We start from the raw sequence: 18,987 nt of genomic DNA on the forward strand, positions 1-18,987 counted from the left end.
AGTTTCATTACATTTACATTTCGTAGCTGTTGATTGACTCATTACGAGAAAATCCCCACGATTGCCAGCGTCTCCGACAGCGTGCTCCTTCCAACTGGGGGGAGGAGGAGGGGGGGGGGGGGCGGCGGGGCTTCACAAGCGGGTGCACCCACCTCAGGTGATTATTCACACTTCAGGTCACACCTTCCTAACACCTGACAGAGGGACCAATCGGCAATTTGGGAAGGTTGCAGCTCAGGCTATCCCCCGCCATAGGCCTATCCTGTACCAGGGGGTACGTGCGAACCTATCAACCTGAGGTTGGGAATTACTCGTTACCCAGTCACCTGTTATGTGTCGGACACATGGGCCAGCCTTCAGGAGGGCAAAAGGAGGAGGAAGAAGAAGAAGAGAGAAACCGCAAATGCCGCAGTCGAGGAACGAGAGAAGGGATACAAAGAAAGGAAAAGCAAGAGAAAAACAATGGCGAGACTGTTCTTACGTCAGCAACAGACAATGCACAACATTCCCAATAACACCCCAGACATGTTCCCCAAGGGAGGGGAAAAAGAATAGCAAGAAGATGGAGATACAGCACAGAAGGGGAAAATGCTGCAAAAGCTGGAGCCCAATAGGAGCCAGGTAAAAACCCGATGAAGAGTGGAGTCCCCTGGAGTGCAAACAGACCTGGCCTGCTGGCAGGTCGGCGAGACTAGACCTGATGGGCAGGACCTGCATGTTAGTGGGAAGCTAAGGTTTCAGACCAGCAGTCCGATCCGTTAGAGATACCCACAGAAACAGCCTGTGGTTTTGGCCTGTTACAGAAATCGACTGGTGTGGCCAGCTAAAAACAAGTCACAGACAATATGTACATGAAATGGGACCACGATGATCAATTCAAGCAACAGATAACTTGTGCAAATACTCTAGGAATCAATCATGAGGATGGGTAGCAACTCACCAAAAAGAAGATCGATGAGCCGCACACAAGCATGTAGGAAAGACAATCACAATCTCTCAACCAATTTGTCGACTGTTAGCCTTTGTCAGAAAATAAGAGCGCACGCACGCACGCACGCACGCACGCACGCGCACACACGCGCGCACACACACACACACACACACACACACACACACACACACACACACACACACACACGACTCGTGCACACATGACTGCTGTCTATAATCTCTAAGAATCAGATCCAAACAAACCACTCCTCACGTCTCCGTGCCTCTCATCTGTGGCTGCTAGGCTACATGCAACAAATGGTGGAAGCACTGACTGCAAGCTGAGGGGAGTGGTAGAAGGGGAGAAGTAGTAGGGGTGAGGTAGTAGGCAAGCAGCACACGTGCTCAGCCGCACCCAACCACAGACGATGCATGGCATCTCACAAACCATTTCATCCAATGAGACAAAAAATGGGATTTTTCAAGTGTTTTTTCAAATATTCCTGATTTCTCTGACACATTTGAAATTGCCTGATATCCCCCGCTTTCCAGGACCTGTGGCAACCCTGATAAATCTTGCTGCAAGACATTTGGCCAGTGCAGACCCATTTTCAAGCAGCTGGGATTAATGACAATATTGGCCAGTATGTATTCAAGAAGCTTGTCTACATACAAGAAAATCAAGGATAAAAAGAAAATAAAGGATCCTTCTACAAGAGACAAGAGATACACAACAACAACAAACTTGACAGTTTTCCCACTGCACCCCTGAAGATGTTCACCCACCTCCTGCCAGATGTTCAAACATTGCCATTGAGGATGTTCAGATTTATACTGATGCGTGTGCTCACTATATTCTACAAATGGATTTTTCTCTACAACTGAAATTTTAGACTGTCAACATGATACCACCACATGTGAAGTCACGAACTGGAAATAGCAGTCTAGATGTTTATAACATCATTGTTGTGTAATGTTTCTTGAACGGTATCTTAGTTTTAGTAATGGTTTCAATACATAAACACTAAAATGTGACAGAAGGATAGGCAAATGGGAAATGGACAAGAAACCCATATCCAGCGAGATAGAAATCAAGGCTGCATGTGAGATTGTCTGAGCAAGATGAAGTCTCAGGGTTGGGCATAGAATGATAATTGGATCCTTCTATAATTCAGCAGACCACTCTCCAGATGTTAACCAAAATCACTAGAGAAAAACTCAGTTCATTTGTACATAAGTTCCCCAATCATATTGTAATCATCGGTGGACACTTTAACCACCAAACAATTAAATGAGAAAATTATAGTTTCATTAGTAGTGGCCATGACAAGACATCATGTGAAACTTTACTAAATGCCTTCTCTGAAAACTATCTAGAATAGACAGTCAGGAACTCAACTCTGACAGAAATATATTGGATCTAATGGCAACAAATAGACCTGACCTCTTTGAGGAAATTGGTACCAGTGACCATGATCAGCTGTAGCGACAATGATTACCAAAGTGCAAAGGACAACGAAAACAAGCAGAAAGATATACATGTTCAGTAACTTATATAAAAAATACGTAGTGTCATATATCAATGAGGAACTTTAAACTTTCAGCACAGGACAGGATCATGTACAGAAATTCTCACTTAAGTTTAAAAGAATAGCTAACCATGCATTGGATAGGTAAGTACCCAGTAGAACAGTTCATAATGGAAGGGAACCTCTGTAGTATATAGTCACTGCAAAGAAACTTCTAAGGAAACAGAGATTACTGCACAATAAGTGTAAAACAAATGGTAGGGCTAGAGACAGAGAGGCGCTGAATGAAATTCATTTGGCTATGAAAAGAGCAATGCTTGATGCCTTCAATGGTTACCACAGCACAATATTGTCAAGTGATTTTTCTCAGAACCCAAAGAAATTCTGGTCATATGTAAAGGCTAGCCCAGTTCTTGGAAAATAGCACAGGTCGCAACTGTCTACAAGAAGGGTAGTAGAAGTGATCCACACAACTACCATTCAATATTCTTAACAGCAATTAGCTGTAGAATCTTAGGACATATTCTGAGCTACAACATAATGAGGTATCTTTAACAAATACCACGGCAATTCCAACAGGTATGGATTTCGAAAACATCGATCATGTGAAACCCAACTTGCAGCTTTCTCACACGACATACTGAAAGCTTTGGGCCAAGGCAACTAGGTAGATGCAGTGTTCCTTAATTTCTGGAAAGCATTTGACTCAGTACTGTACCTACACTTATTGTCAAAAGTACAATCATATGGGGTATTAACTGAAATATTTGACTGGATTGAGGACCTTTCGGTAGGCAGGACACAGCATGTAATCTTGGATGGAAAGTCATCGCCAGATGAAGTAACTGCAGGTGTGCCCCAGGGAAGTGTATTGAGACCCTTGCTGTTCTTGTTGTATATTAAAGACCTTGCAAACTATATTAACAATAAAATAAGGCTTTTTGCAGATGATGCAGCTGTCTATAATGAAGTACTACCTGAAAGACATTGCATAAATATTCAGTCAGATCTTAGTAAGATTTCAACTTGGTGCAGTGATTAGCAACTTGCTCTAAATGGTGCTGAAGGAACTAAAATAGCACTCTTTAAGACAGATGTAAACTATCCCAAGATGTCTATTAACGAGTTACAAGAACCAGCTTTAAATGATTACTCTAGGAATACACTATAACCTCTGCGAGTCACTCACATAGGCATCATGAGGAAAAAATTAGAACAATTACAGCACGGGGAGAGGTATTCAATCAATCATTCTTCCCACACTCCATATATAAATGGGGGGGGGGGGGGGGGGGAGAAATACTCACACAGTGCCCATCTTATAAATAGTTTGATATAGCCAAACAAGATTTTGACAAACAACAGTGCACAAACATGAGTGTCTTTTGCCATACAATTAATATGCGAAATGACTACGGACTTTTTCAGTGAATAATGTACCTACTTAGGGCTATCGATAGCTAGTGAAATGAGAATTGCTGCAAGTTTTGTGACAATATAAGTGAAGAAGTTACAAGTTTATTTTTATGTCAAGAATGGACCGTTTCAAAAGCTATTGGGCTCACTAGCCCTCAGTTGTTAGTGTAATAACACTATTTCAGTATTCTGTGGCAATTTCAAATGCATTAGAATTAGAATGTTACTCAGATAAATATTTCAAAACTCTACTGTGTTCTGACAACAGGATAACAAGAGAAGTTATGTATTCTTCAAAGCTCGTGACAGTCCTTCACGAATCGATGTCTCCTCAACTGCCTTTTGCTATGGCTGAGAACTCAAGACCAGTCCTGTTGTGTAACATTTGCAGTGGCTTCTTTTGTCAGTATTTCAGTCTCAGTGAGCGTAAACTTCAGGATTACAGAAGCGTCCGATTCCACCCATCTGATTTGACCAATGAAGTCACCAATATGGCGGAAACGACCATTCTCAATGCCACCAATATGGCACCTATGATATCATTACATAAACACAACAAACATGAAAATAAATATAAAACCAACACACACATCTCCCTTAGAAACTATAATCAAACTAACGGGACCAGTGTGGGAAATTGGGGGATTTTAGGTGGGGACAGACTAAATATAAACACATACAGACACACACCACGATCCCAAAATACACTAAACGATGACATAAAGGCACCACAAAATTCCCAAATACCACTACATGTACAACATCGACACGAATCGGTCACTTCCCTACACCTACATATCTCAACCGCAATTGTCAATACCACAAAATAAAAACAAACTATTCCACAAATTATAAATACACCACAACTGTCGATACCACAGAACCAACACCTAAAACAATAAAAATTTGAATCAGACACTTCCCTTGACCTATGTGGGTCAACAACAATTCACGATATCAAAACATATAGCTATAACGACAAATTGGATTCTGTCTCTTCCCATGACCTATATAGGTCAACAGCAGCTCATAATACCAAAGCACAGCTATGACGACAAATTGGAATAGTTCAATTCCCACGACATATATAGCTCAAATACAACTGATGATCCCAAAAAAATGGGAATCGAGTACTTCCCCTAAGACACATGAAACAACCACAAGTGCCGATACCAAAACATCAACTACCAACATATGCAGCAAATAACACTGAGCCAACAACACGCAAAATCCCCACCAAACACCATAACACGAAAAAAACCACACCCTCCCATACGCTGCATTTCACAATCTCCGCCGCCGGCCGCAGTGGTCTCGCGGTTCTGGGCGCGCAGTCCGGAACCGTGCGACTGCTACGGTTGCAGGTTCGAATCCTGCCTCGGGCATGGATGTGTGTGGTGTCCTTAGGTTAGTTAGGTTTAAGTAGTTCTAAGTTCTAGGGGACCAATGACCACAGCAGTTGAGTCCCATAGTGCTCAGAGCCATTTGAACTATCTCCGCCACAAGCCCAAAAAGTTGCAGGAAGCTTAATAACGGACAACATGTCGTCCCCCATTTCAGCAAGCAGACGTGCACTATTAAACGTAGACATCATAACCATACCTAACAAAAGAAGCCACAAATTGAATTAAATGACTTAACACGCGACAAGCAACAAACCGATAACATCAAACAACACCGCAATGAGAAATACAATAGAAACTTAATTCTTAACTCACAAACTAATTTCTGCTCTTCTATAACAGTCACGACCGATAAATGCCTTTTCCCCTCAGCCTATACACACGGTCGGGTTCTAATGAGCATGATATGGAAGATGCCTGATTAAACTATGCCCTTCACGTTTAGCCAATTTGTCAACCTGGTGGCATGAAGCTTTGGCTTATATGGCACTAGAAGTTCCATTAACTTAACTTTATACACGTTAGGTTCAACTTTTATCTCGGGCAACATTTCTTTGTACACAGAGCAAAATATCATATTTCTTCCACTGTATTGTTGGGGATTTATGCATCACAACTGTGTGGTATGGCACTCTGTCCATTACTACTGTCAAATTCCGAGGAAAGTTTTGCAGCACAATGTTCTATTCCCAGCTGGTGAACGGCGACCCTGGACAATACTTTTATCGCAAATCTCTTATTCAGATGTACTGCGCTGTTGCTATTAATGCAACGCAAACACAAAACACTTCTTCACAACACATGATAACTACAGAACATTTCAATGCCATAAAATATGACAGTACAACAAGACCTAACGACTGCTGACACCTACTGCATGACGCCACATGGTATTGTTTACTCGTGGTTTCGCAACAGGGGCGCTTTACCAGCCAGGCCGCTGGTGGTGTAGCAGGGAAAACAGACTTGTCATTGGTGTTAGCCGGGCAACAGCATCACATCCGTCTCTGGCCAGCCATACGTCAAAAGTTGCAACTAAATTTAAACGCACTATAGGATAGATTTCAAAACAAAACAGTAAGTGACTATGATCATGCAAACAAACTGAGGGAACTAAATGTAAACATCCATTGCATGCCCACCTGATGAAATTCATCAAAATTCACCAAAATAAGTATAAAATGCAGATGGACAATCTGAGCACAATCGTAGCTGCAATTTAGATACACACTAAAAATTATTAAATAGGTGAAACAATAAATGAGATAGCACAGAAGACAACGCAGGAGGAGGTCAAAAGTTGGTAGAAGAGACTCATCTCACTAACACATCAGAGCAAAATGGGATATGCATGTACGCACAAAAATTCTGAAGCACAATTTTAGTAGAAAAACCACACAAGAGCAAGTAGGATTTGCGCTCTGAGGGTACCACACAAATTTAATCATATATATATCTTCAATAGGTTTGAATAAGTGTGTTTCTGGGTATCAAAATATGTGACAAATAGCCCTATCTTTTGTCTGCACATACTTAGGAGATCAAGTTTTTTACATCGCCAAAGGACCTTGGAGTTTAGTATGTATTTTGCAAATTTTAACTTGATACCACTAGTTGCTCCTGAGAAAAAGCGGGGTCTTAACAGACAGAAAGTTATCCTAGAAGCATTCTATTTTTATCGACTGAAGTAGGGAACCCTGAAAAGAAACATTATATTGCCTAAACGATTTCTTATGTAGACAATAAGACTGTATGATAACCCTCTGATATACATTGTCAGGGCTTCTAGAACTATCAATTGGTTTCTCAAGAAGAGAGAATATTTACTATGTCTGTTTACAGCAAACGGAAACTCTCAATTTCATATATGCATTCCCAAATATACTTTTCCATTTAAAAACTTGTGTAATTTTAATCAAATGTGGTTGTGAAATTACAACTGCCATTAAAAATTAAACTTGTACCCATGATATTACATTCTATTATCAATGATCACATGTGGTGGCACATTTGCATATTATTTTGACAACTCTACATGCGGTCTAAATGTTATGAACACTGTTGCAATACATGTTTGGTTAAAATAATAAAACAACAATTTTAACTTTAAAAATATGTTGACTACAGCAGCAGGCACTATTATATATAGTCTTTTTGGTCATATAATAAAGTGAGGTACAACTGGATGTAAATAGAGACTGTGCACATAACATATAGTAAACACCTCAGGGCACCTGTGAAGTGTCCTTACCACATTTATTATGTTCACTTGGCATATGGACAATCCCTTCAAATGTTTATCTGCAATTGTATTACAATCAAATACTAGAGATGCAAGAAGAATGTCATAAGCAATGTATTGCACCAATGTGATCTGTGCACAAAGAATGCTGGAAATCTATTTATGTGTTTTAACATTTTGTTTATCATATTTTTATTAAAATTAAACATCCTAATGCAGACAATAGTTTCAAAGTTAATGCAAATGTTCAAAAGTAGTCACTATTAAAGATTATATTCAACCTTACTGGAAAACTAAATAAATAAAAAATAAATTGCTTCACTGGTACTTTAGGTCAACACATTTTGTGCCTTTTCACATTCTAATTAATACTGATCATATAAAAATTCCCCAATCTTTGCTCAAAAAAAGGAAAACAAATTCTAAGATCCTGGTCCATAATTTCCTAGCACATTAATAATTTTTCACATAGCAAACTGATTCTGTAGCAGGAATCTTATTTAATAACTGAATCAGTGGCAAATGGTTGACACAGCAGGGAAGAGTGTCAGTAGCCATGGAATGTTACACTGATCCGTGAAATACTTCCAAGTAAAAAGAAAGGTTCAAATTACAGCTGGCTCACCAAGGAGCGTAATATTATTTTGGGATGTTCAGAGTACAAATAATGTGCTACTGACTAGGGGCTCTAGAACAATTACTGTACCTGTAGCTCTATGTTGGCAATGCTATAAATACTTCATACTACACATTTTGAACTATGTCAACAAAGCTATTAAATCAACATTACTTATAAAGGATTGTGTGATATTAAAACTCACCAGCAAGCAGTGTACATGTTCTGGGCCGCCGACAAGAGGGGTGAAATTTCCAAGCTGTTCTGCCAATGCGAGGAGTACTTCATCTTCATCATAAATTGTTTCCGTCAGGAAAGGTATCAGTTCACTTCGTGTTCTTTCAACACCTAACGCAAGTGCAATGGTTGACAGCTTCTTGATGGAATTTAATCGCAGCTGAAATATAATCATTTTTAATCAACGGTTTGTCACATGCAATTGCAGATGAGGTTACGTCGACTTAAATACCCACAAGACTAAAGGGCTAACAGTCAGTATACAAATTCCTCATTAATAACGTTTTCTCACCTGAACATCTTCGTTCTTCAATTCGTCAATCAGAACTGCTATTGGGTAAAGCGAATCATCGCCCGCTGAATCACTTGAAGCCATTTTGTAAACTATGTTTAATAGCACTTCACTAAACTGCACGTATAAATAAATGTGCTACGACTGCGACTTATGTTTAATGGTAGTGCATTGTATTGTAAAATAATCAGTCAATAAGCTGTATATCATACAAAACTTCACGTGTAAAGCAATTTACAACACTCTCAATAACACATTATTTTAACGCCCAAAGGGATCGAATCCGCACCGACCAAAGATATCACAGCACCAACTCAGACAATAAGTGGGTTCACTGTTCGATACTTGAAACGATTTAACAGGAAATGTTTCATCTGAATAACCGAAGCCACACAGGTCAGCAATTATTTAACTGACGAACGAGAACTAAAGTTATAACCACAACGTTTGCACGACATAAAGATAGAAATCAATAACCTACTGTACCCGTGCTGCATCTCTGCCGGCAAAGAAGAGGCTGCGGTAGATTCGGTTCTGGAAGTACTGTCAAAAAGATAAAAAAGAAAGAAAGGAATCAATGGGATGGGACCAGCTGAAGATTATGAATTGCTGATAAAACGTAGTTCATTCTGTCGCGTCATATACAGACAAAATATCATTTTGCGTTGGTCACTATCGAAGCAGATAAGAACGACAGAATATTAAGACTGAGAGGAACTAATCCAAAAGCAAAGTGTGAGCACCGGCTGCAGTGGTACAGTCATAACAATGGCAACAGAAAATTCATTTCCCAGCGACCCAAATCTCCTCCTAGAATTTTGTGCATCCTTATTTGATCTCAATGGCTTCGAAATACAGAAGAAAGTTAACAGATATGTAAGTCATGACAGAGTCCATAAACTTCGTCGAATAACGAATGACTTAACAACTAGCAATGCTAACAATGATTGTTACTGTATCTTCAGCTACAAGACCGTACGGGAGCTGAATTAGTGTTTCTGGTGCCTCTCCTGCCTGAGAATGAAGAGGCTTTAGTTCAGGTCCTGGGCGATAACCAGCTGGATCATGAACTGCGATTTCCAGTGAGTCTTTTGTAATTCTCCATGATGTAGTAAAGCGCTAATTGAAGGCTAGTTGTAACTCAGTGATTTTCGATCTTGGCGTCAACAACTTGAGTGTTTTTCAGTTTTTCACACATTAAAAATTGATTACTATCGAATTGTTAAATTTGTTACATTAGTTAAAACTTTTGCAGATTTGTCGCATCACTAGTTTTACGGTTGTTTTCTGGATTCGGATTTTAATATTTTGTTTAATACACTTGCAGGTACGGAATAACATTCTTCATGTAGCAGTAAAAAGGAGGTGTTCGATTACAGCCTCTTCCTCAGAGCTTGATCCAGAACTTCACAACATGCTAAAGAATCTAGTAACACCAGACCCAACATCGTTTCTGATTGTACCAATTTTCCATGCAAAAGCAGAAACTGTCAGACTTCTGGCATGCATTGTTAATTATGGTGGAACAGAAGAAGCACAAGTAAAATGTACTGTACTCGTCAGTGAATGTTTCCGGTGAGTTACCAGCAACAGATTGACATTCATTAGTAAACCATGTCATCGAATTACACTACCAGTATGTCGAAAACGTGCACTAGAGTGTACAACAAAGTAACTAGCTAGAGGAGCACCATGGTTTACATAAGATAGAATGCTGTTTCTCCAGTGAAACACATTTTTACTTGACTGCAAAACCTCCTGTTTTCCAGAATACATTTTATAGAATAATGCACAGCTAATGGATAGTTACCTTGAGACTTTGTGTGTGTTGTGAGTTGCTCATACATACTGTAGATAGTGAATTTAGTCAGTAATAGCAGTAAGAAAAAATACTTCATTTTATTATCTCTCTAGTTACACATTTCCTGTTCTTTGTGTATCTGTAAGTTTCTAATTGCCTATGCTGTTGTGTTTTGTATGTCACTTATCCTTCACTTGGCTGTATTTGTATTCAGAATTTTACCTACTAACTTTCAATTTCTCTGAGACTGCAGCACAGTCACATTAATTAGCCTTTTATGATCAAAGCTGTGTTACAGCAATGCAGGAAATAAGAGCTACACCTTGAAATAGTATTTATTTTCAAGTAATAAGTAGAGATACAAATTGTTCATTAAATTTGGTTCAAGTAACCTAGGTTGACACAATTTTGATGGTTGCTTCAATGCAACTTTCTATAATCATATGTAAGTTATACAACCAGTATACAACAAACCATTTAGAAAAATGGATGAATGTCTCTATCTCAATAATTGCATACTAGTGAAAGAAAATGTTGTATTTAGTGTATGTTACCATGCAATTTCTAGTCATATCAGGTAAAAAAATCTACAAAAGATGCTTGTGGACAGTCTTGTCCAATAATTTGAAAAAGCTATTAAGTTATGGTAATAGAAATAAATTAGACAGGTACAATGAATGTGGGAAAAGTCAGTTGTGGAGTGATATGATGTGTAGGGCTACAGGTTTCCCTGATGATACTATGGGTAAATATTTTCTATTGAAATAACTTGAAAAAACTTTTAGAAATATAATTATTGCAATAGGTGATAACCTAATTTCTTCAAGTTATTTATATACACACTGACACAAGGAAGAGTTATAGTTTTTAATAAAAAATTGAATTTTAGAGTGTCATCGTCTTCACAGTACAGTTTTCAGCCATTGGCTGTAGCTGGAGTACACAATCCTTTTTGTATTCTTTTGTCTCCCCACCACCTTTCTGTCACAAATCTGGCTCAGTTTTCTTTTCTCTTTTGGATATTTTTTTACTTTTATGAGGGCTTCTTTGTTTCACATCTTTCCTCTAACTCTTCTCACTCAGCTATGAGTTTACCTTGCCCGTTCACTTATCTCTTCATCATTTCTTCCATTTTCCTGTACTATGCACCCCAGACACTTGAAACTTCCTCGTTTTCAGCTGCTCGTCAGCAAGTGTCATGTTTACTATAAAGTTGTTCTGGCCAAAAGATCATTCTTCTTTGCATTACATTTAACATCATATTCTTGCATGGCTTATCCCCAAACATTTACCTGCTCTTGTGCTGCCTCCTCATTGTGTCTCCATAACATCAAATCATCAACCAACAACATCGCTGTTATCCTGTCGCCAATTTCCTTGTCACTTCTATCGTTATATCATCCTCCACAATTTTGAAAAGCAAGGGAGAAAGTGCACAGCCTTGTTTCATATCATTTCTGTGCATTAGCCGTCCTATTGGATCTCTTCCCACTTTTTGCACCTACATTTGCCATGTATAATTCTTATGTACTTGATACGGTTTGATTCTATACTCCTTTCCAAATACAGTGTTCTATGTCTAATGTGAATACAGAACGTAGATGTCTGCAAACTCGTAGTAATGCTTCTGTAGCTGTTCTACTGTGAACTTCCCTGGCCTCAAGCCACACTGTTCTTCCCTCAGCTACTTTTCAACTTTTCTCTAGATTTGTCTCTCTTGAATTTTCTTGTAGACTTTTTGCACAGTGGCATATATGGAAAAAGCCCTTATATTTTTTTATACATCCTTTCCTCATCCCTTCTTGAAGACAGATGAAATTACTCCCTTCTTTCTGTCTTCTGGAAGTGTCATTTTCTTCCACACAGCTCTCAAAATTGTCTACATTAAATGTGTATACACATCTTGTGCTGCTCCAGACCTGTTGCCTTTGCTCCTTTCATCTACATAGATACTCCACAATCGACCTTATGGCCCAGAGGGTACCCCATACCACTACTAGTCATTTCCTTTCCTGTTCCTCTCACAAATATAATGAGGGGAAAATGACTGTCTATGTGTCTCCTCTGCATGAGCCCTGATTTCTCATATCTTGTATTCATGATCTTTACATGCAGTGTATGTTGGAGGCAACAGAATTGTTCTGCAGTCAGTTTCAAATTCTGTTTCACTAAAATTTCTCACTAGTGTTCCTCAAAAAGAATGCCACTTTCCCTCCAGGGATTCCCATTTGAGTTCCCAAGCTTCTCCACAATGCTTGCATGAAGTCTGAACCTACCAGTAACAAATTTAGCACCCCGCCTCTGAATTGCTTCGGGTCTTCCTTCAATCGAATGTGGTACAGACCCCACATACTCGAGCAGTACTGTACATCTACATCTGTACTCTGCAAACCACTGTGAGGTGCATAGCAGAGGTTACATACCATTGTACCAACTATCAGGTAAGTCCCATAGTACTCTGAGCCTCAACCAATTATTAGGGATCCTTCCTGTTCCATTCCCGTATGGATTGCGGGAAGAATGATTGACTTAATGCATCTGTGTGTGCAGTAAATATTCTAATCTTATCCTCATGGTCTCTCTGTGAGTGACACGTAGGGGTTGTAGTGTACTCATAGAGTAATCATTTAAAGACAGTTCCTGAAACTGTGTTTATAGACTTTCTCGGTTATAGTTTACGTCTATCTTCAAGAGTCTTCTAGTTCAGTTCCTTCACTATCTTTGTGACACTCTCCTACGGATTTTTAAGGAAAAAAAAAAAAAAAAAATCTGTGACCATTCATGCAGCACTTCTCTGTATAAGTCCAAATCATCTGTTAGTCTTATCTGGTATGAGCCCCACACTCTTAAACCATATTCTAGGATGGGTCATATGAGTGATTTGTAAGCAATCTCCTTTGTAGACTGATTGCAATTCCCCAGTATTATACCAATAAACCAAAGAATAGGTCGTACCAGCATCTAATATGTAGTCTCCTTTACAGACAAACCACACTTCCCTAGAAGTATCCCAATAAATCTAATTAGACTATTCACCTTTCCTAATACAATTGTCATGTACTCCTTCCATTTCATATCAATTTGCAGTTTTATGCCCAGTTATTTAAATGACATGACTGTGTCAAGCAAGACACTTCTAGTGCTGTATCCGAACATATGGGTTTGTTTTTTTTCTACTTATCTGCATTAACTTGCATTTTTCTCCATTTAGAGCTAGCAGCCATTCATCACACCAACTAGAAATTTAGTCTTAAGTCATCTTAGATTCTCCTGCAGTCACTCAACGATGATACCTTATCATACACCATAGCACCATCAGCAAACGACCACAGATTGCTGGTCACCCTGTTCACCAAATCATTTATATGCATAACAGTGGTCCTATCACACTTCCCTGGGGCACTCCTAATGATATCCTTGTCTCTGGTGAACATTCATTGTCAAGGATAACATACTGGGTTCTATTAATTAAGCCACTCACTTATCTGGAACCTATTCCATATGCTTGTTCATTCTGTAACAGCCTGCAGTGGGGCACTGTGTCAAACATTTTCCAGAAATCTAGAAGTATGGAATCTGCTTGCTACCCTTCATCCGTAGTTTGCAGAATATCAAGTGAGAAAAGGGCAAGCTGAGTTTTAAATGAGCGGTGCTTTCTAAAACTATGCTGAATCATGGACATAAGGTTTTTGGTCTCAAGAAAATTTGTTGTATTTATACTGAGAATACGTTCAAGGATTCTGAAACAAACCGATGTTAGGGATATTGATCTGTAACTTAGCAAGTCCATCCTTTTGCCCTCATTATACACACAGTCACCTGGGCTTTTTTCCAGTTGCTCGGGAATTTGCACTGGGCGAGCGATTCATAATAAACGTCAACTAAATAAGGGACCAGTACTGTAGAGAACTCTTTGAAAAACTGAATTGGGATGCTATCTGGACCCAATGAATAATTTGTTTTCAACTACTTTAGTTGTTTCTTTAGTGGCTCCTTCACTTCTGTACATATCAGGTCTCTTTCCATTTCCAGTTCAAGCTTTCTCTTAACTATGACCCTATCTTACTCTTCTACACCCTCTGGACTCAGCAAATCATCAAAATATAACTTCTGTGACTCTTTGAGGTCCTCCTCTACTTCATTCCCATCTGTATAAACATTTTTACATTCCCTGCCATTTATCTTCTCTTATTTTGGATCATTCCTTTACTCTAATGATCCAATATCATTGACCATTTTACATAGTGTGTGTCTAGAATCCACCCTCTTTTCACAGTGTATGTCAAGTTAGTTCTTCGAATTTTTGCGAAAGGGAGGTGGCTGGTGAGCTTGCTAGGAATATTGGAGGAAGAGATGGCAGGTACATGGGCTGGGCATGAGATGATGTACACTTGTCGGAGCATCTGAGGAGCGGCGCATGCTGAAGGTCATGAGGGGATGTGAATTGAGAATGGGTGAGAGCACAGAGAGAGGGGAAAAGTTGGGACGGGGGATGTGGGGACATGGATTACTGGAGATTGAGGCCAGGATGATTGTGGGAGCGAGGATGTGTTGCAAGTATAGCTTCTACCTGCTCAGATCAGATAGGCTGGTTGTGGAGGAAAGGATCCAGATGGCCCAGGTTGTGAAGCAGTCATTGAACCTAACCACATTGTGCCCAGTTGCTTGTTGTGCCACAGAGTGGTCAAATTTTTTACAGCAACAGTTTGATGGTGGCCATTCATCATGCTGGTCAGCTGGTTGGTTGTCATACCAACATAAATGCTGTGCAGTATTGACAGCAGATTTGGTATGTGACCTGTGCTTTCACAGGTGGCCTGGCCTCTGATAGGTTATGATAAGCATGTGACAGGGGCTGGAACAGGAAATTCTGAGTGGGTGGATTGAGCAGGTTTAGCTGTTTAGCACCTTGGTCAGGGATATCATCCTGACAAAATGGCAACTGCCAAGCTGTTGCCACGACAGAGTTGGCTGCCCAGTGGCACAGCAAGCAGCTGAGCACATCATGCTGTATTTTAGTGACTGCTTCACAAGGTGGGCTCTCCACCACCAGCTTCTCTGAACTATGCAGACAGAAGTTATCCTTGGAACAAATTCTCCACTCCTGTAATCATCTTGGTCTCATGGCCTCAGTCTGTGATGTTCCACTGTCCCTGCACCCTCCACACGACAGTTTCCCTTTTGTCTGTGCTGTTACTGCCTCCCAGTTCACAACCCCACATTACTCTTCCTGCCTCCCCCCTCTCACTCCCTCTACCAACCACCTGTGCACTACAGCCGAGTTCACCTGCCAAAATGCAGTACTAGCAGTGTTCATCTATCCAGCACCATGTAGGGGCACAGGTGTGTGCCCTCATTTGTGTGTGTGTGTGTGTGTGTGTGTGTGTGTGTGTGTGTGTAATTTTACTCTAGCTTGAAAAAGGATTACTCTGAAATCTAACAAGTTTTCTCTCTCTTGTGTGTGGTATCTCTTCCATATGGACATTGAAGACAAAATTACTGCACAGCACACACACAGAGGCCTTTAAAGTGTCATTTCCCCCTGTGACACATGTTGTTGTTGTGGTCTTCAGTCCAGAGACGGGTTAGATGCAGCTCTCCATGCTACTATATCCTGTCCAAAGTTCTTCATCTCCCAGTACCTATTGCGACCTACATCCTTCGGAATATGTTTAGTGTATTCATCTCTTGGTCTCCCTCTACAATTTTTACCCTCCACGCTGCCCTCCAATACTAAATTGGTGATCCCTTGATGCCTCAGAATATGCCCTACCAACCAATCCCTTCTTCGAGTTAAGTTGTGCCAAACATTTTTCTTCTACCCAGTTCTATTCAATTCCTCCTCATTATTTATGTGGTCTACCCATCTAATCTTAAGCATTTTTCTGTAGCACTACATTCCGAAAGCTTTGATTCTCTTCTTGTCCCAACTATTTATCGTACACGTTTCACTTCCACACATGGCTACACTCCATACAAATACTTTCAGAAATGACTTCCTGATACTTCAATCTATACTCGATGTTAACAAACTTCTCTTCTTCTGAAACGCTTTCCTTGCCATTGCCAGTCTACATTTTATATCCTCTCTACTTCGACAATCATCATTTATTTTGCTCTCTAAATAACAAAATTCATTTACTACTTTAAGTGTCTCATTTCCTAATCTAATTCCGTCAGCATCAGCCGATTTAATTCGACTACATTCCATTATCCTTGTTTTGCTTTTGTTGATGTTCATCTTATATCCTCTTTTCAAGACACTATCCATTCCGTTCAACAGCTCTTCCAAGTCCTTTGCTGTCTCTGACAGAATTACGATGTCATCGGCGAACCTCAAAAGTTTTTACTTCTCCATGGATTTTAATACCTACTCCAAATTTTTCTTTTGTTTCCTTTACTGCTTGCTCAATATACAGACTGAATAACATCAGGGAGAGACTACAACCCTGTCTCACTCCCTTCCCAACCACTGCTTCCCTTTCATGCCCCTCGTCTCTTATAACTGCCATCTGGTTTCTGTACAAATTGTAAATAGCCTTTCACTCCCTGTATTTTACCCCTGCCACCTTCAGAATTTGAAAGAGAGTATTCCAGTCAACATTGTCAAAAGCTTTCTCTAAGTCTACAAATGCTAGAAATGTAGGTTTGCCCTTCCTTAATCTAGCTTCTAAGGTAAGTCGTAGGGACAGTATTGCCTCACGTGTTCCAACATTTCTACGGAATCCAAACTGATCTTCCCCGAGGTCTGCTTCTACTAGTTTTTCCATTCATCTGTAAAGAATTCGCGTTAGTATTTTGCAGCTGTGACTTAATTAAACTTATAGTTCAGTAATTTTCACATCTGTCAACATCTGCTTTCTTTGGGGTTGGAATTGTTATATTCTTCTTGAAGTCTGAGGGTATTTCGCCTGTCTCATACATCTTGCTCACTAGATGGTAGAGTTTTGTTAGGTTTGACTCTCCCAAGGCTGTCAATAGTTCTAATAGAATGTTGTCTACTCCCGGGGCCTTGTTTCGACTTAGGTCTTTCAATGCTCTGTCAAACTCTTCACGCAGTATTATATCTCCTATTTCATCTTCATCTACATTCTCTTCCATTTCTATGATATTATCCTCAAGAACTTCGCCCTTGTATAGACCCTCTATATACCCCTTCCACCTTTCTGCTTTCCCTTCTTTGCTTAGAACTGGGTTTCCAACTGAGCTCGTGATATTCATGCAAGTAGTTCTCTTTTCGCCAAAGGTCTCTTTAATTTTCCTGTAGGCATGTAGGCAGCACCTATCTTACCCCTAGTGATATGCACCTCTTCATCCTTACATTTGCCCTCTAGCCATCCTCGCTTAGCCATTTTGCCCTTCCTGTGGATCTCATTTTTGAGATGTTTGTATTCCTTTTTGCCTCTGTTATTTACTGCATTTTTATATTTTCTCCTTTCATCAATTAAATTCAATATCTCTTCTGTTACCCAAGGATTTCTGTTAGCCGTCGTCTTTTTACCTACTTGATCCTTTGCTACCTCCACTATTTCATCTCTCAAAGCTACCCATTCTTCTTCCACTGTATTTCTTTCCCCCCTTCTTGTCAGTTGTTCCCTAATGCTCTCCCTGAAGCTCTCTACAACCTCTGGTTCTTTCAGTTTATCCAGGTCCCATCTTTTCATGTTCTCACCTTTTTGCAGTTTCTTCAGTTTTAATCTACAGTTCATAACCAATAGATTGTGGTCTTAAAATTTAAAACCTGGTTCCTAAATCTCTGTCTTACCATTATATAATCTATCTGATACCTTCTACGATCTCCAGGCTTCTTCCAGTATACAGCCTTCTTTCATGATTTTTGAGGCAAGTGTTAGCTATGATTAATTTATGCTCTGTGCAAAATTCTACCAGGTGGCTTCCTTATTCAGTTCTTCCCCCCAATCCATATTCACCTACTACTTGCCCGCGAAAGACAAAGCTCCCGAGTTCGAGTCTCAGTCCGGTACACAGTTTTAATCTGCCAGGAAGTTTCATATCAGCGCACACTGCGCTGCAGAGTGAAAATCACATTCTGGAAACATCCTCCAGGCTGTGGCTCAGCCATTTCTCCACAATATCCTTTCTTACAGGAGTGCTAGTTCTGCAGGGTTCGCAGGAGAGCTTCTGTAAACTTTGGAAGGCAGGAGACAAGATAATGGCAGAAGTAAAGCTGTGAGGACGGGGCGTGAGTCATGCTTGGGTAGCTCAGTTGGTAGAGCACTAGCCCACAAATGGCAAAGGTCTCCAGTTCTAGTCTTCGTCCGGCACACAATTTTTTCCTGGAAGTTTCTACCTTTTTCTGACTTGTAAAATCCTTTTTTGATAGTGGTGAATTGCCCCAGAGGATTATGCTATGACACATAAGTGAATGAAAGTAGCCAAAATAAGCAGATTTTGAGACATTGATGTCTCCGATTTTGGTGATCTGCTGGTTCTCATGTATAATGTTTATTTCCTGTGGGCTTTGGGATCAGATTGGAAATGAATATAATTGGTTTTGGTG

At 39.9% G+C, this 18,987-nt stretch overlaps 2 protein-coding genes across 2 annotated transcripts in view; one reads left to right on the forward strand and one right to left on the reverse strand.

Annotated features, from left to right (window-relative positions):
- LOC126278950 (serine/threonine-protein phosphatase 2A 65 kDa regulatory subunit A alpha isoform-like) overlaps positions 1-9,760 on the reverse strand; it is a 93,229-nt gene extending 83,469 nt beyond the window's left edge. Inside the window, exons 1-2 of the mRNA XM_049979227.1 lie at positions 8,666-9,760; positions 8,342-8,533 (exon numbers count right to left, since the gene is read on the reverse strand). Coding sequence (XP_049835184.1) covers positions 8,342-8,533; positions 8,666-8,749 — 276 coding nt within the window. The 5' untranslated portion in view covers positions 8,750-9,760. The remainder of the gene's footprint in view (positions 1-8,341; positions 8,534-8,665) is intronic.
- The window catches only part of LOC126278948 (cGMP-dependent 3',5'-cyclic phosphodiesterase-like), a 231,020-nt gene continuing 221,466 nt past the window's right edge, over positions 9,434-18,987 (forward strand). Inside the window, exons 1-3 of the mRNA XM_049979225.1 lie at positions 9,434-9,541; positions 9,631-9,747; positions 9,993-10,240. Coding sequence (XP_049835182.1) covers positions 9,434-9,541; positions 9,631-9,747; positions 9,993-10,240 — 473 coding nt within the window. The remainder of the gene's footprint in view (positions 9,542-9,630; positions 9,748-9,992; positions 10,241-18,987) is intronic.

The sequence above is a fragment of the Schistocerca gregaria genome, chromosome 6 (genome assembly GCF_023897955.1).
Source record: "Schistocerca gregaria isolate iqSchGreg1 chromosome 6, iqSchGreg1.2, whole genome shotgun sequence".
In the NCBI taxonomy this organism is placed as follows: domain Eukaryota; kingdom Metazoa; phylum Arthropoda; class Insecta; order Orthoptera; family Acrididae; genus Schistocerca; species Schistocerca gregaria.